The 27,188-nt window shown below is 42.1% G+C and overlaps 1 protein-coding gene across 4 annotated transcripts in view; it reads right to left on the reverse strand.

The window, feature by feature from the left end:
- Positions 1-27,188, reverse strand: part of ERICH6 (glutamate rich 6) — a 285,150-nt gene that overhangs the window by 22,309 nt on the left and 235,653 nt on the right. The window contains exon 13 of one of the 4 annotated variants that reach the window (XM_029616495.1): positions 6,729-6,957. The exons of 1 other annotated variant lie outside the window; for it this stretch is intronic. In XM_029616495.1, coding sequence (XP_029472355.1) covers positions 6,729-6,957 — 229 coding nt within the window. Of the gene's footprint in view, positions 1-6,728; positions 6,958-25,990; positions 26,369-27,188 lie in introns of those variants that run through there. 2 more of the 4 variants (XM_029616496.1, XM_029616498.1) reach the window with 2 other exon arrangements.

Here is a 27,188-nt window from a genome sequence, read left to right on the forward strand (position 1 = left end):
GAGATTCACCCCACTTACTGGCCAATTTCTCCAACTCGCTTTGGAGATCGGTGTCGGCCAACCAATTTTTGCAGCCATAGTTGATGCCTGGCTGCTATTACCAAAGCCACTCCTCTAGCCAAAGTACGGATCAAATCGCAAACTGCATCTGCTAAAAAGGTGGCAATGGGTTCCATAACTGCTCTGGAATTCACTCCAGAATCATCAACCACCTGAGAAAGAAGCAGACAAGAGCAGAGCCAATAGGGCACAACAGAAGCTATGTGTAAAGTCATTGCCACTGCTTGAAAGGCTTGCTTAAGGAAGACCTCAGTCCTCCTATCATGCACATCCTTCAAGACCACTCCTTCCTCCATGGGGATAGTCATCCGCTTAGAGACAGTAGAGACAAGCGCATCACTTTCAGAAAACGGCAAACGCTCTCTCACCGCCAGATTAAGGGGGTGGGTACATGCCTTCCAATGTCAGACTCCCTTTGAAATTTACCTCCGGAGTGCCCCATTCAAGATCAATCAAATCTTGAATGGCATCCATAACAGGGAAAAAACAAGAGGATTTACACAAGAAACCAAAATGGGATTCTTCTTTGGCTCAGATATGGAATCTGCTCCAGGTATACCCAGCATCTTCAAGGTCTGGGAAATCAGGGCCGGCAGTTCATCTCTTATGATAGAAATGCAACATGGTCTGATATGGTTCCAGTGCTGGAGGAATTTCCCCATCTTCCAGGGAATCAGGATCTGCCTCATCATCAGTGCCATCCGGATTCTCATTGGGAATACCCGCAGTGAACTGAGGCGTGCTTCGATGCTTAAACATAGGAGTGGAAGAGGGAGGGCCACCGGCTGAGGATCCTACCGAACAGGACTGGTTGAAACTGAGGACTGCGCCTAAGCTAAAAGATTCCAATTTATCCCAGTCAACTGAAAAGTAGAATGTAAATACAAACAGAAAACACACTTTGAAATGTTTGTATGCTAATGCCAGAAGTCTAAGAAGTAAGATGGGAGAATTAGAGTGTATAGCAGTGAATGCTGACATAGACTTAATTGGCTTCTCAGAGACATGGTGGAAAGAGGATAACCAATGAAATAGTGCTATACTGGGATAGAAATTATATCGCAATGACAGAGAAGAGTACCTTGGTGGCTAGGTGGAGCTTTATGTCCGGGATAGCATAGAATCCAACAGGAGAAATATCCTGCATGAAACTAAATGTACAATTGAATCTTTATGGGTAGAAATCCTTTGTGTGTTGGGGAAGAGTATAGTGATAGCAGTATACTACCATACACCTGGCCAAGATGGTGAGACAGACAGTGAAATGCTAAGAGAGATTAGGGAAGCTAACCAAACTGGTTGTGCAGTAATAATTGGAGATTTCAATTAACCCAGTATTGACTGGGTAAGTGAAACATCAGGACATGCTAGAGAGAGAAAGTTCCTGGACTGAATAAATGACAGTTTTATGGAGCAATTGGTTCAGGAACTGACAAGAGAGGGAGCAATTTTAGATCTAATTCTCAGTGGAGCGCAGAATTTGGTGAGAGAGGTAATGGTGGTGGAGCCGCTTGGCAATAGTGATCATAATATGATCAAATCAGAATTAATGAGTGGAAGGGGGGCAGTAAGTAAATCCATGGCTCTAGCACTAAACTTTCAAAAGGGAAACTTTGATAAAATGAGAAAAATAGTTAAAAAAAAAACCCCAAAACAACCCCCCACCCCCCCAAACTAAAATGTGCAGCTACAAAGGTAAACCATGTTCAACAGGCATGGACATTGTTAAAAAATACCATCCTAGAAGAACAGTACAGATGTATTCCATGCATTAAGAAAGGTGGAAAGAAGGCAAAAAGATTACTGGCATGGTTAAAAGATGAGGTGAAAGAGGCTATTTTATCCAAAATAACTCATTCAAAAATTGGAAGAAGGAGTTATCAGAAGAAAATAGGATAAAGCATAAGCATTGGCAAGTTAAATGTAAGACACTGATAAGGCAGGCTAAGAGAATTTGAAAAGAAGTTGGCCGTAGAGGCAAAAACCAACAATAAAACTTTAAAAAATATATCCGAAGCAGAAATCTTGCGAGGGGGTCAGTTAGACCGTTAGATGATCAAGGGGTTAAAGGGGCACTTAGAGAAGATAAGGCCATCAGGGAAAGGTTAAACAATTTCTTTGTTTCGGTGTTTACTGAAGAGGATGTTGGGAAGATACTCGTTCTGGAGAAGGTTTTCATGGGTGATGAATCAGATGAACTGAACAAAATCACAGTGAACCTGGAAGATGTGGTAGGACTAATTGATAAACTGAAGAGTAGTAAATCACTTGAACCAGATGGTATACATCTCAAGGTTCTGAAAGAACTAAAAAATGAAATTTTAGATCTATTATCAGACCTATTTCAATTAATTTGTAACTTTTCATTAAAATCATCCGATGTACCTGCAGATTGGAAGATGGCCAATATAATCCTATCTTTAAAAAGGGATCCAGGGATGATCCAGGAAAACTATAGACCGGTGAGCCTGACCAGTTTTGGGAAAAATCATGGAAACTGTTATAAAGAATAAAATCACAAAACATGATAGATATGGTTTGTTGGGACACAGCCAACATGGATTTACCCAAGGGAAGTCTTGTTTCACAAATCTACATTTTTTTGAAGGAGTGAATTAACATGTTTATTTATTTATTTAGATTTTTATATTCTGCTTTCACACTTTTTTCAGCACTTCAAAGTGCATTACATTAATGTACTGTAGGTATTTCCCTATCCTCAGATGGCTCACAATCTAAATTTGTACCTGAGGCAATGGAGGGTAAAGTGACTTGCCCAAAGTCACAAGGAGCAACAGTGGGACTGGAACCCTGGTCTGCTGCTCTACCACTCCATATGGACAAATGTGAACCGGTAGTTGTGATGTATTTGGATCTTCTGAAAGTGTTTGACGAAGATCCACACGAGAGGCTTCTAAGAAAACGTAAAAGTCATGGGATAGGAGGCAATGCCCTTTTGTGGATTGCAAGCTGGTTAAAAGACAGGAAACAGAGAGTAGGATTAAATGGTCTGTTTTCACAGTAGAAAAAGGTAAACAGTGGAATATCTCAGGGATCTGTACTTCGATCAGTGCTTTTTAATATATTTATAAATGATTTGGAAAGGGATATGACAAGTGAGGTGATCAAATTTGCAGATAACACAAAATTATGCAGCGTGGTTAAATCTCAAGTGTATTGTGATAAATTTCAGGAGGACCTTGCATATAGGGTGAAAAACCCTTGCTGTAGTTACATAATGTTAGGTTCTATCTTAGGAGTTACTACCCAGGAAAGAGATCTAGGCGTCATAGTGGATAATACATTTAAATTGTTGGCTCAGTGTGCTGTGGCGATCAAAAAAAGAAAATAGAATGTTAGGAATTATTAAGAAGGGAATGGCAAATAAAATGATGGCTGTCATAATGCTTCTGTATTGCTCCATGGTGAGAACGAATCTTGAATACTGTGTGCAATTCTGGTCGCCATATCTCAAAAAAGATATAGTTGCATTGGAGAAAGGGCGGAGAAGGGCAACCAAAATGATAAGCAGCATGGAATGGCTGCCCTTTGGGGAAAGACTAAAGAAGTTAGTGCTGTTCAATTTGGAGAAAAGACGACTGAGGGGGGATATGTTTGAGGTCTACAAAATCATGAAAGGACTTGAACAAATTAATATAAATCAGTTATTTACTCTCTTTACTCTCTCAGAAAATAGAAGGACCAGTGGCACTCCATGAAGTTAGCAAGTAGCTCATTTAAAATAACTCGAAGAAAATTATTTCACTCAGTGCATAGTTAAGCTCTGGAATTCATTGCCAGAGGATGTGATTACAGCAGTTAGTGTAATTGGGTTTAAAAAAGGTTTGGATAAGTTCCTAGAGGAAAAACCCATAAAGTGCTATTAATTAATAAGCAATAGTAGCTTGTGATTTATTTAAAGATTGGGTACTTGCCAGATACTTGTGACTTGGATTGGCCACTATTGGAAACAGGATACTGGGCTTGATGGACCCTTGGTCTGACCCAATATGGCATATCTTATGTTCTTGTGTAAAAAAACCTCTACCGAAGAAAAGGCAGCAGGATCCACGCCAAACCCAGGAGGAACTGGAGTGGGGCCCACTGAGCTGCCATCTCCTACGAAGTAACCAGTCAAGGAAGTTCCAAGTCCAGCGTACCTCCAGGCAAATCCTTAGCTAGACCATCAGTCTGGGAAGATCCAGGCTTAGCAAAATCAGTGAGAGACAATTCTCCCTGAGCTTCTAAACATCACTGACACATGTTAGAGGACGCTCTAGGCTGAATTGCCCGAATATGACAGGCAACGCAGAGAGAAAGGCGCTTAGGTTTCTTGGTCACTGGCACCATTAGTGCACAGCCAATGGAGAATGTGCGTTCAGCCACTGAAAAATTTCACACGCACAAATTTGATGTGCACACAAATTAGGCGCGCCCAAGAGTAATCACCACAAAAACAAACGCACAAAATCTGGGCATACCACCGATAACTTAAAAGATGTGTGCACAAGAGTTGCACCCAAAAGTGAGCGCATGTTTTTGCAGAGCCAGATGCATTGTACACACCGACATTCTTATAGAGGGCAGTCGAGCTTGCAAAGAAGTGTGCGAAAATGCTGCCATGGCCTACCACGTGGTGCACAGAAAAAAGGCCTAACTGTGGGGCCTAGCCCACCAGAGCCGCTCAACCCACCAGGCTGCCCAGTTCCCTTAACCCTACAGGAGCAAATGCTAGAACGAAGCGCCGAGCACAGAGATCAGAGAAAGTCCTGCAAAACCCATCTGCACTGTCTCTGCCTCTTATATTATTATTGTTTTAAGTTTACATGCGTTCGAGCCCTTACCAGCTGAGAACAGAGATGGTCTCTGGCTGCAGGGGGAGAAGGTATCTGCTGTCACCGCCACGCTCAGCCTCCTGCACCTGCTGCCTTTAAGCTGTACAATCAACTAAGTCCACGCCGGCGTAAACCAGCTACCAGACCAAGGCACACATCTGAGGGACCACGGAAATCGCCTCAGGAACTCTCAGCTGGGGGAGGGACCATCTGGTATCACCGCAGGACAGCAGCGCTTTTTTTTTTTTTAATTCTCCTTCCAAATTCTGAAGCAATCCCTATAGGGAGATACACGTCCACCATTTGCTGGAGACGGAGGACACTGGCAGGCTGGTGTCACTGCAGGAGTATATATACTGTGATTCAGCTTGCTCTGTCTCCATCTGCTGGCAGGGGAGTGTAACCCACTGGTTCTGAGTCCATCTGTCTACATGCTAGGAAAGTCATATTTTTAACAGCTAGAAAATAAAGTCCAAGTATCTTATTTTCCTATCAGTAACCATGTTTGTCCAGGAGAAAACTGAATTATATGGATCTGATATCTGAGGAGGAGGAGGCTTTAGGTGGTCTTGAAAACTTATGCCAGTCTAATTGTAATTGTAATCTGCATATAATCCAGATTCTATAATCAAATTAGAACACTGTTCCTGTGAAATATGAGAACATATGCTGCAGTGACTATTGAAAGGGCCAGTTTAAATCAATATGGAAAATATTCCTTTCTAAAATGTTTATTTTACAGAGAGGTTGAAAAATTAAAATTATGGGATTGTGCTCAAACTCTACCCCTATTGGATGGGCAGAGGATTTTGAAGTGCAATCAGGGATTGCTTCTGAATGATCCAGGGAATCTCATGCTAAGAAAGTAATGAAGTCCCTGGTCATAGTAATGTAATTTTCCCGAAACATTCTTGTTCAATCTCAAATTGCAATCTAGAAAACCAGCAGGCCTGGATTTAGGTATAGGCAAAGTAGGCAACTGCCTCCGGCACCACAATTTTATAGTTGCTGGAGTGTTGTTGCCACTGATGCATGCCTAAATCCAGGCCTGCTACCTCAGGCTCTTACATCATCCCTCTTCACCTCAATATTGCAGCCAGGAAACTCAGCGCGGGGCCACCTGCAACCCTCACGGCCCACCAGCTTTGTGAGAGTCCTTCCCTCACACAGGTTTCCTTGGTAACAGGAAACCTATGTGTAAGGAGTAGGCAGGTTGCTGCAGGGTCAGTGAGTGCACGAGGACTGCAGGAGGTCCCGCGTTAAATTTGTTGGCTCCCCTTGCTGTTGCTTCTGTTGTGGGGCCAGCACCAAGACATAGAAGTTAGGGGAGGTGCTATAAGAGGGGATCATTTTAGCAGGGGGGTCAAGAAAAGGAACTTTCCCTTGCCCCCATTGGGGGGTGTGGCACGGTTTGAGCAGCAGATGCAGCCAAACCCCTTCCCTTCCATTGCCTATAGGTACTGGCAATGTATAATCCAGCTCTGAAAACCAGGCAAATCTTTTGATTGTAATCTAATTACATTATTTTTCAACCAACCTCTAGTTTATTTTATCTCTTAGGTTTCACAGAGTTAACAGCTGCTGTAAGAAATATCACTTATGGTACAAGAAACTCATTCTGTATAATCTGTACAGCCAACAATACTTATAATTCTTATACCCACAGTAGGGAACACATTTCTCATTATGTTTCTCACAACACCTGCAAACTGATCCTAGAACAAATCACATACTAAACATCATTGATGTAAAGAATAAATGCCATTCTATGTAGAACTACTGAGGTACAGGAAATACAATAGTAATTATACAGACATTAATATTTATAATTACCTCTACTTTAATTCCTACTCTGAATCTTGCCTGTCTTCCCATTGCAAGAAAAGAGACAATAATTTTGTCCTGATCGAGTATCCTGACCCCAACACAGTTGTTCAAGGATATAAAAATTGGCTTAAATGCAGTATTAGAGCCAGAAGTAATATTACTTTTCCACTTCCATGTCTTCACTCGGTTGCCTGCATCATCCGCACACTGTCCTCCACAAGGATTAAGATTTATCCTACATAAAAGAAACACAATTCTGAACTATATACAAAAAGTCAAGGCCATACTGAGGGCCATATTGAGCCGTGAGCAGACTGGGTAAGATATTTTGATAAAATTATCAAGATAACAGGATATTCAGCAGCGTGGCTGTGCCACTGAATATACTCTGATAAATCAAAGTTATCTAGATACATTTATCAAGATAACTTTAGGATTGCTTCGTGGCATGACCAGACTTAACTTATCCAGAGAACTCTGAATATTGGGGTTATCTGGCTAAGTCAGCCCTGCCCCAGAATTCCTTTGAATCAAAACAAAAACAAAAAAACCTCAAAACAAAATTAAAAAAACAAACAAACTTAAATAGAAAGAGAAATGCATATAACACAATTAATACTAACAAGGTCATTCATCAAACCATGTTAGGGCCTTATGGCATGATAAAAGGGGTCTAATACGCAATAAATGCGCAATCTTTATCGTGTTGCATGTTTGCATGCAAATATGATAATGAGTATGCAAAAGCTAAAACATTATGCAAATGAGGGACTCCTACCACACTTCGCAGATAAATAACTCACACTAATGCGGGATTTAAGTCAGATTTAATTATATCTTTTTTTTTTGTGCAGTAGAGGGGAAAACAGTTTATATCATGCCATAGCAGTTGTTAATGTGGCTATCATCATGAGCGATAAAACGAGGGCTTTTCTGACACATACCTACAAGCCCTGCTGGGCCGAAAAAAACCCTTTTTCTTACCTACCCCGTCTTCATAAATATTCGATGTTAGGGGAAAGTGTACTAGTAGTGGGATACTGGCTGCTTCATTGGCTCCCTTACGTGATGGAAGCAGGATTTGCATGCACATCTACTAGTCCATTTCAAATAGGGTGCACATGTACATGCTATCAGCCTATGTTATACCATATGTGCATATACACACCTATGTTGTAATGGTTGTTTTAAATTTTTATCCATCAGTCAGCACTTTGAACACTATTTACACACTTCATTTATTTTAGTTTATTTTATCCATCATCTACTTCAATTCATAACTATGTAAAGAATTAACCACAAGGTCCATATATAGTTGTATTTGTTTTTATTTGGCTCTGTATCATTCTTTTCCACTTTCTATTTCTTAACTCCTATTTTTATCTTTTTGTTCATTTTTCAAGAAGGAACAAATTGGGCACAACATATTAATTGTACAGCTCAATAGACAGAGCGGGAGCATAACTTCGTAATATCCACCCTGCAGACATGCAGTAAGCGTTTTCTCTTCTTTTAAAATTTTTAGATTTAGATTATTAATATTTAGTTTTAAATGAGTATTCATTACCTTTTATCCATTATTTTATTCCATTATGTTTGTAGATTTATATTGTTTTTTTATTCTTCATTTTTTAATAATCACAGTTTTCTTTTATTTGTTGATATGTCCTACACTGATACCAAGTTGTCCTCTCTAGTACATCTATAATGTAACTTGACACCACGTTTGTTGTTATTATTGTTGATTTGAGTTAACACCATCTGAGATTATAACTACATGTTTTTACACGAACACTTATGTGACCTGCTGACATACCTCACTAGTCTGTTTATACTTTGTTTTCTTGTGTTCTCTAACATACCATTATGATGCCTTCATACATATACATGTTTTGGTTTAAGTTGTCTATGGGGGTCATTTTCCAAGGAGTTACCGCAGGAGATAATTCCGCAAATCGCGCTAACAGCCGTTAACGCGATTTGCGAATGCAAATTTTTAAATTTGTATCCAGGGGGCGGAGTTGGGGCGGACCATATGTTAAGTAGGAAAGAGTTATCGTGTGCCGCGAAACAGCTGCAGTGTTAGCATGGCCAATAGCTACACCTCTTTCATTTGCGGTACGTTGTGCGCTAGAGGCCGGTAAAGGTTTATCACGAGAGAGAGAGAGAAAGAGAGAGAGAGAGAGAAAGAGACTTGCTATAGTGTCTCTTCCCTAGACAGGTATTTGTATCCCTATGAGAGGCTCACCTAGTAACTCAAGGTGGGGATTAGGTATGAGTGTAGGGGGTTGGGGGCCACTTTCACATTCAACGTGAGACGTTCGAACAGAACAGTGGTCTCTTGTGAAGATTTGATGGCCTTCGGAGTGAGGAAACTCACTCCAAGATGAGATTTGGGCAATGTTCTCTCAAACTAGCTTGTTGTTGCCCAGGTAGAGTGTCCATCAAGCTAGTTTGAGAGAACATTGCCCAAATATTGGAAAATGAGGCCCTATGATTGTCAAACATCTATGTACCGGTATGTTGTTTATTCAGTTTTATTTATTTATTTATTTGAAGAGTTTTATATACCGTTATTCGGTAAAGCCATCATAACGGTTTACATAGTGAACAAATATATCTAAGGAAATTTTGAAATATTATTATAACATTGAGAACATTACAGTAAAACATAGAATAACAATTCTAGGAAGTAATGTAAGGTTGGAAGAGGAGGGAAATGACTTAGATAGTAAATTATAGTTCTTAGTTCATTTGAGAGTTGGTATGAGCAGATTATTGAGGGTCCGTGAAAAATTTGCGAAACAGTAAAGTTTTTAGGTCTTTTTTGAAGGTTTTTATGTTGTGTTGAGTTCTCAGGTCTTCAGGTAGAGTGTTCCAAAGATTGGGGGAGGCGATGGAGAAGGCTCTTTCTCTTGTTGATGTTATATGAGCATCTTTGATGGTGGGGATTAATAAGAAGTTTCTATATGTGTGTTTTAATCTTGAATTTAATTTGATTTTCAGTTTTAGTAGCCCTTGAGGCAGCTCTTGACAAAGAGCAAAACTCTGCCAGAGTCGGGCAAATTTCAATAAAGATCTCTTTTATATACACCGATCTCTACCTGTTTTTTACTGCTACACAGCAATCTTGGATTGGCTTCTGATTTGCTTTTTGGGGCCATTGTATTACATATACATGTATATACACATTTGGTATAACATAGGCTGGAAGCGTGTACATGTGCACTCTATTTGAAATGGACGCACACATGTGTGCGCAAATCCTCCTTCCACCAAGTAAGTGGGGGTATTTTAAGGACGGGATAGGGGTTCACGTGGATGTATTCCGGGCAGCAAGGATGGTGAGTTTGAGAGGAAACAAAAAGGTGATAATTGAAAATGTTTGATTGTTTTTCTGAATGGCCTTTGGAGTGCATAAGAGACACTGTACTCTAAAAGTTTGTGTATGTGGTTAATTTGGTTAAAGTTTTAAACTAAAAGGTACTTGCGCCGACACCATTGCCAGTTTCACTAGTCTGTTCCCAGTTCGCCCAAGCAAGGGATAGGACTTCCTAACCACCTAGTTTGTCTTCCTTTCCCCCTGTTAGCGCCAACTCCATAATAGCCCGCTGACTATCCTAGATTTTTTCTTTTATAACTTATACGCCATCCATAGCAGTAGTAAAGTTACGAGGCAGAGGACCCCAATGCGCCCCTGTGCGCGTAAGTAAATATGCACATATCTATTGGCCTCTCCCCACACGCCTACACGTGGTCCCTTTTTCTATACTTTTTCACATGTATGTATAGCAGGCGATATGAGTGTACTTGGTTGGCTTTTAAACCCGCTTGATGTGTGCTGTCCAGAGTTTTGTGAGTATCTCCCAGTTTGGACATGTAACACGCTAATGCATCGCACACCATGATACTTTGTCCCATGACACAAGATATCATGGGTTACGAACTTTACCTTTGTGATGTGGTATTTAAAACATTTTCCTAACTATGCCCCCTTTTGTTTTTAATCACAGGGACTAATTCCTTGGAATTTATAGCAATTTGATGAATCTAGGCTGAAGATGGAAAAACATAAGAAAAATATTAACTAAATATGCAATTAGTCCATACTTTGGGGGAGAAGCAAAGAATCACCCTAGCATAATTTAAAAAAAGATTTAAAAATAGGAAAAAGGGCAGAGAAATATCTGACTAAATATATTGCAATGCAAGTACATAAACAAGATTACAATCCATGACAACCACTAATCTGGATTAATTCTGCCTTAGCATTAATCTTCAATTTAAGTAAAGTTCTTAGCTGACCTAAGTCAGAATACGTTATATATGTTTTAAGAACATATTTTCAAGAAAACATAAAACATATTTAGCACCTAAGGCTAAAACCTCCTGCTTCCTATCTGAAAGAAGTACTAGAGCAAATTGACAAATTCAATAGTAGCAAATTACCAGGACCTGATGGCCTTCACCCAAGTTCTAAAGGCACTCAAATATGAAACAGCAGATCTATTATTGGCAATCTGTAACCTATCATTCAAATCTGCCTCTACTTGAGGACCAGAGGGTAGTAAATTCAATGCTAATTTTAATAATGGTTTCCAGGGGGTGACCCAAGCAAGTATGGATCAATAAGCCTGATGTCTGTACTCTGTGAAATGATGGAAGCTGAAATTAAGAAAAAAATTACTGGTCATGTGGATAACATAGCTTAATGGGAAAGTGCCAGAACGGATTTAAGAAAGGGAAGTCCTGCTTTACTAACCTATAAGAATTCTTTGAAGGACTAAACAAGCATGTGAATAAAGGAGAGTTAATCGAGATAGTGCATTTGATAAAGTCCCTCATGAGAGACTCTTCATAAAATTAAAGAGACATGGGATAGGAGGTGTTGTCTCATTGTGGACTGGTAACTGGTTAAAAGCCAGGAAACAGAGTAAGGCTTAATGATCAGGTTTCCCAGTGAAGAAAGGTGAATAGTGGAGTGCTCCAAAGACCCTAGACCAGTATTTTTCAATTTATTTATTTTTTTATTGATGATCTAGAAAGGGAAGCAATGAGTGAAGTGATCAGATTTGTAGATGACTCAAAAATATTCAGGGTAGTTAAAACACAGACAGATTGTGAGGAGCTACAGAAGGATTCTTGTGAGACTGGGGAACTGGGCATCTAAATGGCAGATGAAATTTAATGTAGACAAGTGTAAAGTACTGCACATTGAGAAAAATAATTTTAATTTTAGATACACACTGATGGGTTCTGCATTAGGAGTAACCATCCAAGTAAAGGATCATGGAGTTATTGTAGACAGCTCAGCATGTGGCAGTGATCAAAAAAGCAAAAAGAATGCTAGGAATTATTTGGAAAGGAATGGAGAATAAAATGAAGGACACAATGATGTCTTTGTACAGATCAATTGTGTGGCCACACTTTTGAGGATTGTATACAATTCTGATCACTCCATCTCAAAAAGGATATAGCAGATTAGAAAAGGTAGAGAAAAGGGCAACAAAAATGGTTAAGGGGTTGGAACAGCTCCCTTATGAAGAAAGACTGAACAGGTAGGGCTCTTCAGCTTGGAGAAGAGATGATAGAGGGGGATATGACAGAAATCTACAAAATCATGAGTGGGGTAGAACAGGTTAATAGGCAATGACTATTTACCAATTCAAATAACACTAGGACTAGGGGACACTCTTTGAAGCTAACAGGTGGCAGATTTAAAATAAATTGAAGAAAGGGAAATTACTTACCTGTAATGAGTGTTCTCTTTGCATAGCAGGACAAATGAGCCACACAAGTGCGGATGCCAGGTGATGGTACCGACATGGAAAAAACACTCCCTCCAAACTCAGGAAGAATGAAGACATTTTTTGTAGTATTCACAGAAGTTCCCATGCTGCTGTTGTTGTGCAAGCCCCTTCAGTTATCTACAAGCTAAGCTTCAACTTGGGAAGGTGTGAGGGTTTGTGTGGCTGATTTGTCCTGCTGTCCATGTCTATTACAGGTAAGCAATTTTGTTATCTCCATGGACAAGCAGCATAAACAGCTACACAAGTGGGGACACTCTAGTTGAGGGTTGTATAATTGTATTTCAGTATCTTATCATAAAGGCAATGCAATCTGTGAAAAAGTGGACAGTGGGAAGTTGAAGCAGTACTTAAATAAGTTGTTAAAGATTGCTTGATAAAAGAAAGCATCATTGCGAGAGTCTTGGTCTACACAGTAATGTTTTGTGAAAGTATGTATGGATTTTTATGTAGCAGCTTTGCAAATGTTCTCAATGGAGGTCTGATGTAATTGAACTACAGAGAAAGCAGTAGCCCTCTATTAATGAGCATTAACTTTTTGAGAATTTCATTCCTGCTTTGGCATAGCAGAAAGAAATGTATTAAATAAACCATGAAGACAGGATTTATTTCTTATCTGGTAAACTTTGTCTGTTCATGTTATAAGGAAAGGAATAATTGGGAGAACTTCCTCAATGAATTTGTTCTGTCCAGATAGAAGAGAGCTGTTCTTCAGTCTAATCCTGTTCGAGTCCTGTTCGAGTATGTAATTCAGCTGACGCGACCCATCAACAACACAGCTCAAAAAGAAGCTTCAGCAACAATAACCAGCCACAGCTTCGCTCAACACCTCATAGAAAAAACAGCCAAACTTAACCCAACAGAACCTCCAATCAATCCAAAACCCAATGTACAAACACCCCCCACTGCAACAACATGGTCACAGTTCGAGACCGTAGCCTCTACCGAAGTGGAAAACATTATTTGAAAGATTAACCCAGCAGCACACCCCCTAGACCCCATCCCAACTAAAACCCTCAAGCTAATCCCAAACTGCCTAGCTAGACCCATAACGGACATCACCAATCTTTCCCTCGAGCAAGGAATACTCCCGGATTCCCTCAAATGTGCTATAGTCAAACCCATCCTAAAAAAACCGCAACTCGACCCGACCGTCCCATCCAACTATCGGCCCATCTCGAACCTTCCGTTCCTGGCGAAGATCATCGAAAAGACGGTTAACCACCAACTCTCAGAATTCCTGGAAAACCACAACATACTTGCTCCCGCCCAACACGGCTTCAAAAAATTTCACAGCACAGAATCTCTACTACTCACCCTCACAAATACTATACTACGAGGGTTCGACAAAGGCGCATCCTTCCTCCTAATCCTACTAGATATCTCCACTGCATTTGACACCGTCAGTCATAAGATTCTAATTCACAGACTAAAAGAAATAGGCATCACCGGCACCATTCTCCAATGGTTTCAATCATTCCTCACCAACAGAACCTTCAAAGTAACCCTAGGAACTACAACATCAGAAAGAAGACCCCTCTCACAAGGAGTCCCCCAAGGCTCATCACTATCCCCCACCCTCTTCAACGTCTATATGCTGCCACTATGCAACAACTTAGACAAAACAGGACTCACCTACTTTCTGTACGCCGATGATGTACAGATCCTGCTCCCCATCAAAGACAACATCGACAAGGCACTAAACCAATGGGAAACATACAGGACAAACATAACCACCATCCTCTCAGAAATGGCACTAACGCTCAACCAGAACAAGACGGAAATACTTCACCTCACTAAAAAATCCTCAATACCCATAACGGATCCCTCAACCCTATCCAAATACAACATACTCCCGACGGTTAGAGACCTCGGAGTCATCCTGGACCAGGAACTAAACTTCAAACAACATATCAAGACATTGATAAAAGAAGGATTCTACAAACTTCAAATCCTGAAGAAACTCCAACCTCTACTCCATCCCCCAGACTACCGGACGGTACTGCAATCCCTCCTTTTCGCTAAAATTGACTACTGCAACGTCCTCCTGACTGGCCTTCCCACATCCACCCTCAAGCCCCTCCAGCTCCTACAAAATGCTGCAGCACGGTCACTAACGAATAAAAAAAAACCAGATCACATCATGCCAGCACTCAAACAACTCCACTGGCTGCCCGTTCCATTCAGATCCCAATACAAAACACTCATGCTCATTCATAAAGCATTACATAATGACAAAGCCAGCTGGTTACAAAGACCTCTGGCCACCTACATCCCTACTAGAAATCTCCGCTCTACCAACACAGGCCTACTCCCCATCCCCCCCACAAAGGAAGCACAGAAAGTCTCCACAAGAGAACGCGCCGCATCCGTAGCAGGTCCTCACCTATGGAACAACCTCCCAACCGCACTCAGAACTGATCCCTCCACACCTACCTTCCGAAAAAACCTCAAAACCTGGCTCTTCAGGAAAGCCTTCACCCTAGACAAGTAACCCTGCCACAGTCCCCCCTCCCACCTTATATCATGCCCCACCCTTCCTCTGTACATAGTTAATTTATTAAACCTATTTATATGCTGTATTAAGTTATGCCATTCAAGCGAATGTGCTGTATTAAGTTATGACATTCTGTATTAAGTTATGACATGCTGTATTAAGTTATGACATTCAAGCGAATGTAAAACCGTTATTGGATTATAGCCAGTTCTCAGTTAAGCTGTTATAATGTTCTATGTCATTACAAGGTTCGCCTTAGACATATTGTTATATGTAAACCGATGTGATATACCAAATCGAATGTCAGTATAGAAAAATAAATAAATAAATAAAATGTAAAGGGTTTGTTCAACTGAGGATGAATTAGGTTTGGAAAAAAAATTAGAATATTAACCAATTGGTTTAAGTTGAATTGAGATACTGCTTTTGGATGAGTTTTGGATGAGTTCTTAGAACAACTTTATGAAGCAAAAACTGAGTATATGGAAGATAATGAATTAAAACGAAGTTTATTTACACTGTGTGCAGATGTAATTGCCTTGAGGAAAAAAAACCTTTCCAAGTAAGGAACTTAATTCCAGCAGACAGTATAGGTTAAAAAACAGGCTTCATTAACTGAAAAATAACTACATTAAGGTCCCATTGAGTAGATGGGATTTTGATTGATGGTTTCAAATATAATTCATTGATAAATTTGGACTCTAAGGGATGATGTGAAATAGGAAGATATGCAGCAATTGTACTTAAATGAATTCTTATTGAATTAAATTTTGGTCCCATATTTGACAATAGTAGATGATATTAAAGTAATGTTGTTGTAGGGAATGTGAACAGGTTCTCATTGATTGAAGAACACAGACTAGAGAATCTTTTCTATTTGAAATTATACGATTAACTAGTTGTTGGTTTCCTTGCTGCTAATATAACCTGTGTAACTTCTAAGGAAAAAGGCACAGCAGAGTTGCTTACCTGTAACAGGTATTCTCCTAGGACAGCAGGACGTTAGTCCTCATAGATGGGTGACATCATCAGATAGAACCCAGCACGGAAAACTTTTTTCAAAGTTTCTAGAAACTTTGACTAGCATGCTGAGCATGCCCAGCATGTCACTATCCACGCAGGGTTCCTCTTCAGTCTCATATCTTAGCGAAAAAAAGACAAGCGAAAAATAAAATAAACCGACGGAGAACCCAAATCTGTGGGGTGGCGGGCAGGTTTCCGGAGGACTAACATCCTGCTGTCCTAGGAGAACACATGTTACATGTGTTCTCCTAGGACAACTCTGCTTTCTCCTAGGACAAGCAACTCTGCTTTCTCCTAGGACAAGCAGGATGGTAGTCCTCACAGATGGGTGAATACCAAGCTGCATGCTGCCCCCCGACAATGACAGCACTGAACCACATACCAACAGGCACAACAACATAAGTGCTGCGGGTTGCAATGGGAGGCAGCAAGAACCAGATACTGGGCCCTAGGTAGGGAGAGTTGGGTTCTTATTCCTGGAACAGATTATGAAGGACAGACTGGCCAAAGGTACTGTCATGTCTACCATCCTTGACCAAACAGTAATGGGCAGCGAACGTGTGCAGGGAGCTCCACGTCACAGCCTTGTAGATCTCAACGATGGGGACTGCACAAAAGTGGGCTACCAATGCCTCCCCGGCCCTGAATGCGCCTTGATGCGGCCTCCAAGCAGAAGGCCCACCTGCTCATGGCAGAAGGATATACAGTCCACCAACCAGTTAGGCAGGGTCGGCTTGCCCACTGCAAAACCAAGTCTGTTTTTATCAAAGGAGACAAAGAGTTGCGTGGACTGCCTGTGGGCTGCTGTGCGCTCAAGATAAAAGGCAAGAGCACACTTGCAGTCCAGGCTGTGCAGAGCCCATTCACCGTGTTGAGAATGAGGCTTTGGAAAAAAGGTGGGCAAAACACTGGACTGACTGAGATGGAAATCAGTCACTACCTTAGGGTGAAAGAATTTTGTATAGGGCGGAAACGTCATTAACGCCTGAAGCTCACTGACCCTACGAGCGGCGGTGACTGCAACCAGGAAAATGACTTTCCAGGTGAGATGTTTAAGCTCGCAGGAGTGCATAGGCTCGAAAGGAGGCTGCATGAACTGCGCTAGTACCATGTTGAGGTCCCAGGACACAATAGGAAGATGCAGAGGGGGCTTTAGCTGTAACAGGCCCCTCATGAAGCAGCCGACCAATGACAGCATCTTGGTGATAAGTGCTGATCACACTCAGATGGACTCAAATCAAGGTGATCTGTAGCCCAGACTCTGAGAGAGACCACAAATAGTCCAATAGTCGTGGAGTGGGGCAAGAGAAAGAGTCTAGGCCTTTCGCCTCACACCAGACGGAGAACCTCCTCCACTTCAACTGGTAAGACTTCCTGGTGTAAGGCTTTCAGGAACTCATCAGTACTTGCAACACATAATTATCAGAGAGGTCAAGGGACTGCAAGGCTAGCTGCACGTATCTTTTAAAATCCGGGGTCGGCGCGCGCAAGGTGATGGACATTTGTGCACCTTGCGCGTGCCGAGCCCTGCCCGTTCCCCCCAAGGCCGCTCCAAAATCGGAGCGGCCTCAGAGGGAATTTTTTTTTAGTTCCCCCCACCTTTCCCTCCCTTCCCCTCCCTAACCCACCCCCCAGCCCTAACTAAATCGCCCCCCAGCCTGGGAGCAGTTTCAGAGGCCTCAGCCATGCCCCTGGAATGCCCCCGGGCTGGCACCACGCCCCCGACATGCCTCCCAAGCAAAGCCACGGGACTTATGCGCGTCCCAGGGCTTTGCACGTGCCAGCAGCCCATGCAGCATAGGCTCGGCGCACACAGGGGGAACTTGGGGCAGGTTTTCGGGGGGTACGCACGTATCTTATGCGCGTACCCCTTTGAAAATCTGCCCCTTATTTATTTAAGCAATTTATATTCCACCAATCCACTAAACTTGGTGGATTACAATTAAGCACACATAATTATGAAAACAAACAACCAATAATACACTTCAAAAAACACATAATAAAAATTTTGTCAAGATTTAATTCTTAACAAAAAAACACTACCCTATGGGGCGGATTTTAAAAGGGTTACGCGCGTAACCCTTAAACCCCCCCCTGCGTTCGCCGAGCCTATTTTGCATAGGCTTGGCGGCGCGCACAAGCCCCGGGCTTTGCTAGGGGGGCGAGTCAGGGGCGGTGCGACGTTTGGGGCATTCCGGGGGCTGTCGTGCCAGCCCAGGGGCGTTCCGGGGGGCATGGCCGAGGCCTCCGGACCAGCCCCCGGGTTGGGTGATGGCACGCCAATGGCCACCGGCGCGCGCGAGTTATGCCTGCCTCGAGCAGGCGTAACTTTTGGATAAAGGTGGGGGGGGGGTGGGTTAGGTAGGGGAAGGGAGGGGAAGGTGGGGGGAGGTGGAAGAAAAGTTCCCTCCGAGGCTGCTCTGATTTCGGAGCGGCCTCGGAGGGAACGGGCAGCGCGTGCAGGGCTCGGTGTGCACAAGGTGCACAAATGTGGACACAGGAGGAGACAGAGGCTAGGATAAGCTACACCACTGGAAGCCTGCGGTCCCCCAGGATGGAGCCCATAGGGACCCCTGCCGCTTGGATTTAGGTGGGCCTCACAGGGTCTCCTGGAGATGAAGTAGAGAGGCGTGCCCACGGACAGCAAGGGAGCGAGGTCGGAGCTGTAGGTCTGATGGAGCAAGGAAGAGCAGAACAGCATAGGCAATGACAAGGCAAGGGGCAGAGCCAGAATCAGGAGACGAGGTCCATGGCAGCCAAGGTCAGAATCAGAGGATCAGTCCGAGAAATAGTAAACGAAGCAGGGTCAGGTTCCAGAGGTCAGATGAAGTCACAAGGCAGGCAGAGGTTAGGATCCAGGCATAAGACAGAATGGTTGAGGAACAGGCAGAGGTCAGTACCAGAGAGACAGTCTGAGGGTACTACCTGGGAAGACAGGACAGACAGACGCTGAAACAGAAGGACACTGGAACAAGACTGGGAACATGGAGGCAAACTAGTACACATGCAGTGCTGACCCGATTGCCAAGGCAAGGAAGTGCAGGCACGGACTTCCTTATATCGAAGATTCAATCAGGGTGCGCTGCAGATCTAGGACCCACTCCTGGTTCTACAAGAGGGGTGTGGCCAATGCCACTGGAAAAGCCTGGTGCGCAGAGGAGCTAGCGAGGTGAGCAGGCCCATGTTTGGGCCGGGCGCGGATGGGGCGCCTAACAAAACTATGATACCCTAAAATAACAAAAAAAAATCATTTATAAGAAGTTTGAAAATTATAATATTAAGAAAAGGTACGTATTCTCCCAAAATAAAATAAAAATATAAAAGTACACTTCAAATTACTATGAACAAAATAATAAAACTCAAACTAAATACTCCTTCTATAGAATATAGCTTTCTTCTAATATATCCCCACATTAAATCATTCTTGATAATCATTATTAATATCTAACCACTGTTGAAAGGGTTTCCATATTTTCTGAAATGCAATAGCCTATCCTTCCATATGTTGGGAACCCGTGGAAGGGAGCGCTAGGGGGCGCTCCCGATTCTGGGAAGGGTGGAGTGTGCCCTTGGACCTTGGCGAACCGGGAGATGAGCTCAGTGGAAGCGCCGAGGCAGGTGAGACAGGTCCTCCTCTGGGTGGAGACGGGAAGCCTGACCCCTGCCGCACCTGCACAACCTCCAGGAGACCAACAACGCAATGTTGGTCTCTGAGTGGTCCTCCAACCACTCCAAGCCCTTTTGGACCTGCCACTGGGTAACAGCGAAGGCAGCAAGCTGGACGAGGACATCTGGCAAGTATGGACACTGGAGACAGAAGTGCTGGAGGAGATGAAGACTCAGGATCTGATGAAGACAAAGGTGAGTTCAAACTCAGAGCGGAGGTATCCGGGCAAGACTCGAAGCAGCACCACCTTGGACTGAACTTCGGAGACACACCTGACAGGTCATTCGATAGAGGATGAAACCTTTGACTCGGCGTGGAAGACGCAGCTGAAGGTCCTTCCGAAGTTGGACTGAGGATGGCCCGCTCAGAGAACACACCCAAAACCAGGACGTCCAAGGAAACAGGTGACGAGGAAAACAGGACAGGTTAAAACATCAGGGCTCCAAGGTGAAGGCTCGGGATATCATCTTCGGACTTCCAGGAAACCCAATGAAGGGCAGCGAGGAAGAGTGAGGAAGAGCAAGGCAAGGACATTGGTGAACACTGGACCAGGGAAGGACACTGACTAGGGATCATGGCACTGGACCAGGGAAGGACACTGACGAGGGATCATGGAGGAACATTGGCCCCGACAGATGAAGATATCCCACCAAGCACCCTACACACCCCAGCGGGGTTGGTCGCTGACCACTGTGCACCCTACACAATCCAGCCGGGCTGGTCACGGATCACGCAGGGACGGGACAGCATGGAGCTATGGCAGATGTCGGACAACAGGATCATGGACGAAGACAGGAACATCTCGAAGAACTAGAACAGGAGAGACATCAGGAACATCTGGCGGATGACAGGGCAAGATGATGGACATCCAGAGAAGAGACCAGGAACAACAATGAGGGATTCCATGAACAAGGAAAGCCAGGCAGGAGCAGAAGCGAGAGGTCCAGGGAAGAACTAGCTCCTTGTGAAGGCAAAGCTGGAATGACTGCAGGGCCCTTAAATAGGACTGAAGAGGAGGTTCCAGCGATGAGGTCATCAGGTGGGGCCAGGAGGGCCTCTCACTCACTGGCCCTTTAAATGGCAGGAGGAGGCACAGCCCCGCACCTAAGGAACAGGAACAGGAAGAGGTGCAGTACCCTGGACAGCGGCCATGCTGCTGCTGCCGCCGAGCAGGAGCAGAAAGAACGGGCCGCAGGGCAGGCCCTGACGAGGGAGGTGGCTCCCTGCCACATGGGGAGGCGGAGCGAAAGTGGCATCCTGCCGCTGAGGAGCAAGCTTCCAGGCCTGCAGGGTGACGGCATTACTGGCGGCCTGAGCCGCAAAAGGAAGCTGAAGTCTGCGGCTCCCCGCCATGGTGAAGAAGAGAAGCAGGCTGCGACTCCCTGCCGTGAAGGACGTCTGCGGCTGCTCCTGCCACACCGGACCATGATGGCGGCCTCCAGGACGAAGTAATTGTCTGCTTGTGGCTAGGCCCGCGAGCAAGACTGCAACACCATAGAGCTATGAGCTTTTCCATATAGTGGATCCATTTCAACCTTTGTACTACAGCAGAAAAACTAAGTGGCCCACTATTTTTCCATCTCCTTGCCATCACAGTTCTAGCAGCTTGAGCCACAACTACAACAGGATGCTGGGCTTGATGGACCCTTGGTCTGACCCAGTATGGCAATTTCTTATGTTCTTATGTTCTTATGTAATTTCTCTTGCATATCCATGACCCCTTCTAAAGACATATTCAACAAAAATAACTTAGGATCCATTGGGACCTGTTTACATAATATATCTTTTAGCCATTAACATATTGTGGATCAAAAACCCTGAACAACAGGACAAGCCCTCCACATATGGAAACAATCACCCACAGCTCCACAAGCTCTCCAACATTTATCAGTACGATCCACATTCATCTTAGTAGTTTGTAAGGGGTGACATACCATCTATATAGCAATTTAGAGCTGTTTTCCCCTAACATGGATACTATAGAACTGTGATCCACCAAAGCAAAACACTTTTCCTATTCATCCTCATCAAATTTCAACATCCAAATCCTTTTCCCAGGTGGACAAATGCCAATTCTTTTTTTTGGGAGCCTGATTTTATAATGCATATAATTTAGAGATCACTCCTTTGATCAAATTAGCCTTATTGCATAACCCTTCAAATAGAAATTTGCCTTTCCTCAAATCCTTCCTTATACTTTTAGTATTAACAAAATGCCATAACCGAATATATGCAAAATAATCTTTTTGGAATAGCTGAAACTCCTCCAACAGTTCTTGGAAAGTTGTTATTTTTTTTTTTACTTTTCCATACCTGTTCTAACTATCAATCCTTTATCTTCCCAAGTACTGAAAATTTTGTGTTCGCTCCCAGCTGGAAAATCCACGAAATTGTCAAATAGGAGTAAGAAAATGAAAGTATTTATCCCCCACAAACTCTTTTTTCCATTTTCCCCAAATTTCCAAAGTACATGCTGTAAAAGGAGATATCCTACCATAATCCTCACCGTTAAACCTTTTAACCTAGAAAAGCCCCTGTACCCCCAATATATTCTTTTCAATGTTCACCCATTGTTTCTTAATAACCTTACTGTGAATCTACCACTGCCTTCAGTTGCGAAGCTACATAGTATTTAGTAATATTTGGAACTCCCAGTCTTCCATCTGTCTTTGATAAATACAAAACATGTCTAGCAATTCTTGGAGGTCTCCTTTTCCAAATGAAAGAGAAGATCTTTTTTTGCAATTTCCTTAAAAACTCATCAGGAATAATACAAGGAAGAGTTTGAAAAAAGTAACCCAGTTTTGGTAAGAGTGTCATCTTTATCCTGCCACTCTCCCCAACCATGAAAGAGTATATCTATCCCACTGATCCATATCCTGCCCTACTGACTTGAACAATTCACTATAATCAGCTCCTACTTATACTCCTAAGTATCTAACATGACCTTTTGCCCACTTAAAGGAAATTTTGCTTTTAAACTTTGAACTTGCAAATCTGATAAACAAACATAAGATCTCATATTTATCTCTTTTGATTTTAAAACCTGAAACTCTCCCAAAAATCTCAATTTCAGATGTTAACAGCCTCAGAGATTTCTCTGGACTAGCAAGAGTAAACAATATATCAACGGCATATGACGACATTTTATAATGCTCTTTTCCAATCTTTATCCTATCGATACCTGTATATTGCCTAACTCTTTTCGCTAAAAGATATATACTTAATGCAAACAACAGAGGAGACAGAGGGCACCCCTGTCTGTACCCCTTTGTACTGTAAAATTTTTGGATTATCCCCCATTTATATTAATACCTGCTTCAGGACTTCTATACAGTTCCTGCTCCCATTTCAAAAAATAACCCCCATATCCATCCGTTCCATAACTTGAAGTAAGAAAGACCAATGTACCTGGTTGAACCCCTTTTCTGCATCCACAACAAAAAGCACCGAAGGTATACATTTCCTCTTTGCATAATGAGTGACAATAATAATTTTACACACATTATCACCCACCATTCGTCTCTGCATAAAGCCCGCTTGATCTGAATGGATCAATTAGGGAACACCAATCCAAGAGAAATAGTGCAGTGAGGCTAGGTAAAGAATCAATACTTCAAATCAAAGTAGGTGTAATAAATCAGTTAGTATGGCAACTCCACGATTCAGACATTACAAATCAGCAGGTTTTTAACAATCCCCAGACACGGTCCCGTGTTTCGCCGTGAGGCTGCGGTGGGAGGGACAGTAAGGAATTCAAGAATCTATAACAAAAGAAAATTAAATGTGTGGGACAAAAGAAATGATAGGAAACTGCTCAATTAAAATTTCACAATTCAAACATACCTTAATCAATTTTGGTGCACAGATTAACTGGGAGTGCACTGGGTTAGTACAACAGAGAGCCTTTTAAACGCTGAAAAAAGGCACGAAAACAGCGCCAACCAATCAGAAACCAATAAATAACGGACTTGACAGATGACTATAGATACAGATCATGTAAAAACACCCCACTCATTCTCATTGTTTAAGCCTGTAGGGGCTAAACTATTCAATGAAAAAATCCACCTTTGTTCCCTACGGACTAAAAACTCTGAAAAATTACCCCCCCCCCAACGTGGAGGAGAAAGCACATCAATTACAAAAAATTTCAAATTCGAAATACTATGGGGATGAGCGACCCAATGGGCAACTAAGGGAGCGATTTCCCGCTGAGTGTTCAGACTAGAGCGATGTTTGATTATTCTTGTTTTGATAATTTCAATCTTTGTGCAAAAATCTTAGCCAATATTTTAAAATCAATATTTATAACAGAAATTGGTCTATATGAAACTATAAAGCATATGACCTTTTTCTGGTTTTGGTAGAACTTTTTTACTGGCTACATTGGAATCCTGTAGCAACCGGCCACTCTCTCTGATATAATTATACACTTTTACCAAAGGTCCCATTAGTATATCTTTAAATTTTTTATAGACGAATGGGGTAAAACCATCTATACCCGATGCTTTTCCTGGTTTTAATTCTTGTATAGTTCCCAAAACTTCCACAGACGTTATGGGTCTGCCTAATTTCTCTCTCAACTCTGCATTTAAACAAGGCAAGTGTACCTCCAATAAGAAATGCTGTATTTCTTCTTCCAAAGCCCCATTCTCTGTCTCATACAATTCTGCAAAAAACTGATTAAACTGCTTTCTAATTGCATCTCCTTGCATAATCATGGATCCATCTTTATCCTTAATTTTGACAATTTGATTTTGGTATATTCTATTCTTTAATTTATGGGCTAATAAGTTCCCAGCCCTATTGCCAAACTCATAAGTTTGTTTAACCGAATCTAATTTAAAGGCTATTTCTTCAGCCTCTAAAAGATGTAGCTGATATCGAATATCTTCCAAATCCTTTAACAGCTGTTTAATAGGATTTTGTTTATGCTTGAATTCTATGCCCTTTAATTTCTGTAGTACGAGCAGAATATTCTTTTCTCTCTCTCTTTTTTCTTATGAGATGCCACCGCAATTATTCTGCCCCTCACCATTGCCTTGAGGCAGTCCCATAAAGCCACCAGGGCAATTTCTTCTGATTATTTTCTGAATCTGATGTTCTGTATCTTTATTTTTTAAAAGATTATCATTTAATTTCTAAAACTGACGCCCTCTCTTAAGTTAAGTCCCTACCTTCTCCCACCAAAATGAGGCATGATTAGACCATGAAATACTACCAATCTCTACCTCTGTAGTATGAACAACCAAAGATCTCTCAACCAAAATGTAATCTATTCTCATATGTATCATGTGGCTTTGAGTAAAAGGAATAATTCCTCTCTGTAGGATGCCTCACCCATCATACATCTACTAGATTCCATTTTTTCATAAATGACTAAAGGGTTATCCTATCAATTTTAGAAGATGACCTGAAGAACAATCTATTACAGAATAGTGAACCAAATTAAAATCCCCCCCCCCCCCAATTATTAGTTTCCTATTTTTGGATTTTAGAAGACAAGCATCTATTTTTTTTAAATCTCTCTCTGCTGAACATTTTGGAAATATATATTCACTAGGGCATAATAATCAGCACGAATAAAGAGATGCACAATAAGAAATCTCTGCCCCCCCCCCCCCCCCCCCCCATCATCATGATATACAGAATCAACCTGTACCATTAAATCTTTTGATATGAAGATTCCTACCCCAGCGTATTTATAAGATGAAGCCAAAAACATATTGATATTATGTTTAGAATATAGCAAGTGCTCATCTCTCTTTCTTAAATGTGTTTCCTGTATAAATGCAATTGAGGCTTTTAATGAAAGCAGCTCTTTAATCATAATTTTGCATTTATATGGAGAATGCAGTCCCTTCACATTTAAAGAAACAAACCTAATAGAAACCATTTATTTATTTATTTATTTAAAAGCTTTTTATACAGTCGTTTGGAACAAGTTGTCACAATGGTTCACAAACACAATAAATAAATGCCATAAGGCATTATTATCTCATCATTCCCCCCACCATATCCAAAATACATCTTCCTAGTACCCATTCCCTTCTTAGCCTCTGTAACCTTCCCCACTGCAAATTCACTATCTCTTTCTTTATTCCACCTACCCCATCTCCCTTCTCGGACCCATCATTAACCCCCCCTCCTACCCATAATCCCACATTAAAAAAGAAACTGCCAAAACAGCATTAATCCCTCCTAGGAATGAGTATCCCCTCCCCCTCCCCCCATTCCTCATACTCCCTTAACTTATATTACCAACTGTAATAACAATACTGTCCCTAAATAACCAAAGAAAAACCCACAGCAGGAAAAAATAAACCCATGTCGTGTTTACTAAATAAGGCACAGGCTAGTAGAATAGAAATAAACAAGCAATGCTTATTGTCAGACACTAAGAATGAGAATACTAAGCAGCCACAGGACTTCCATGAATCACTGAGTCCAGCAACTGCTATTATATTCAGGTGACTCCCGATCTCTGCAGGCTGGTTTCATCTGTGTTCCATCGCAGCCGATTCCTGCCTTTACCCACATGCTGCCATTTTGGTTTCTCCATTTCTTGGTCTCTGAAAGCTTCTTGCGCCACTTCCAGAACTGACAGTCCTGCTGCCTTCAAGATGATGATTGCTTCCGCCTCCGTATGTATCTTAGAAGTAACAGAGATGATAGTAAATGCTGTACCACAAGGATATAGCCATTTGTATCTAATATTGTCTTTGTGCAACAAAGATGTGATAGCCTACAGCTCCTTCTGTTTTTTTTGAGTGTGGTGAGTGCCAGATCATTGAAAAGTGCATTTTTATGGCCTTCCCAAGAAAGATTTCCCATCCTCCTTGCTTGTTGCATGATTTTCTCCTTCAGACGGAAGCTTGCACAAATGCAATTATGCCCTGCAGAGTAATCCTTATAGACGTGCCTAAAGCTCTGTGAGCCATATCTAGGACAATTACATCATTATTCACACTCTCGCTATCTCCTTCCCTGACATTCAGCACTGCTCGGTGAAATTTTATGGACCACCAAGCTTGCATTTTCAAATGCTTCAGTTTCCAGTATGCCCCAGATCCGAATATTAGATCGACCGATCTATTCTCCTTTAACTTTAAGGTTATCTCAGCTTTACTTTTATGCGCATCTCACATTTCAACTTTCATCCGCACGATCTCAGAATTTTGATCCTTTATAGAGGCTTCCACATCTTCTACGCGCCTCCCAAAATCAGCTATATCAGATTGAAAATTTGAAATAGTGTCCCAGAGCTTGTCCTTGATTGATTTTATATCCAACTGAATTTCATGAAACCACTTTCTAAAGTCCTCTTTAGTTAGATCATCTCCTTTACTTTGAAGTACACTCTTGTCCAGACATCTGGTTTCTGTCTTCAATGGCTCACTCGACCCTGGTTTAGTCACTCCGCTTAAGGTCTCAAATCGCGATCCACTGGAATTGTAGGAAAAATGCTTCAA

Source organism: Rhinatrema bivittatum, chromosome 9 (assembly GCF_901001135.1).
Source record: "Rhinatrema bivittatum chromosome 9, aRhiBiv1.1, whole genome shotgun sequence".
In the NCBI taxonomy this organism is placed as follows: domain Eukaryota; kingdom Metazoa; phylum Chordata; class Amphibia; order Gymnophiona; family Rhinatrematidae; genus Rhinatrema; species Rhinatrema bivittatum.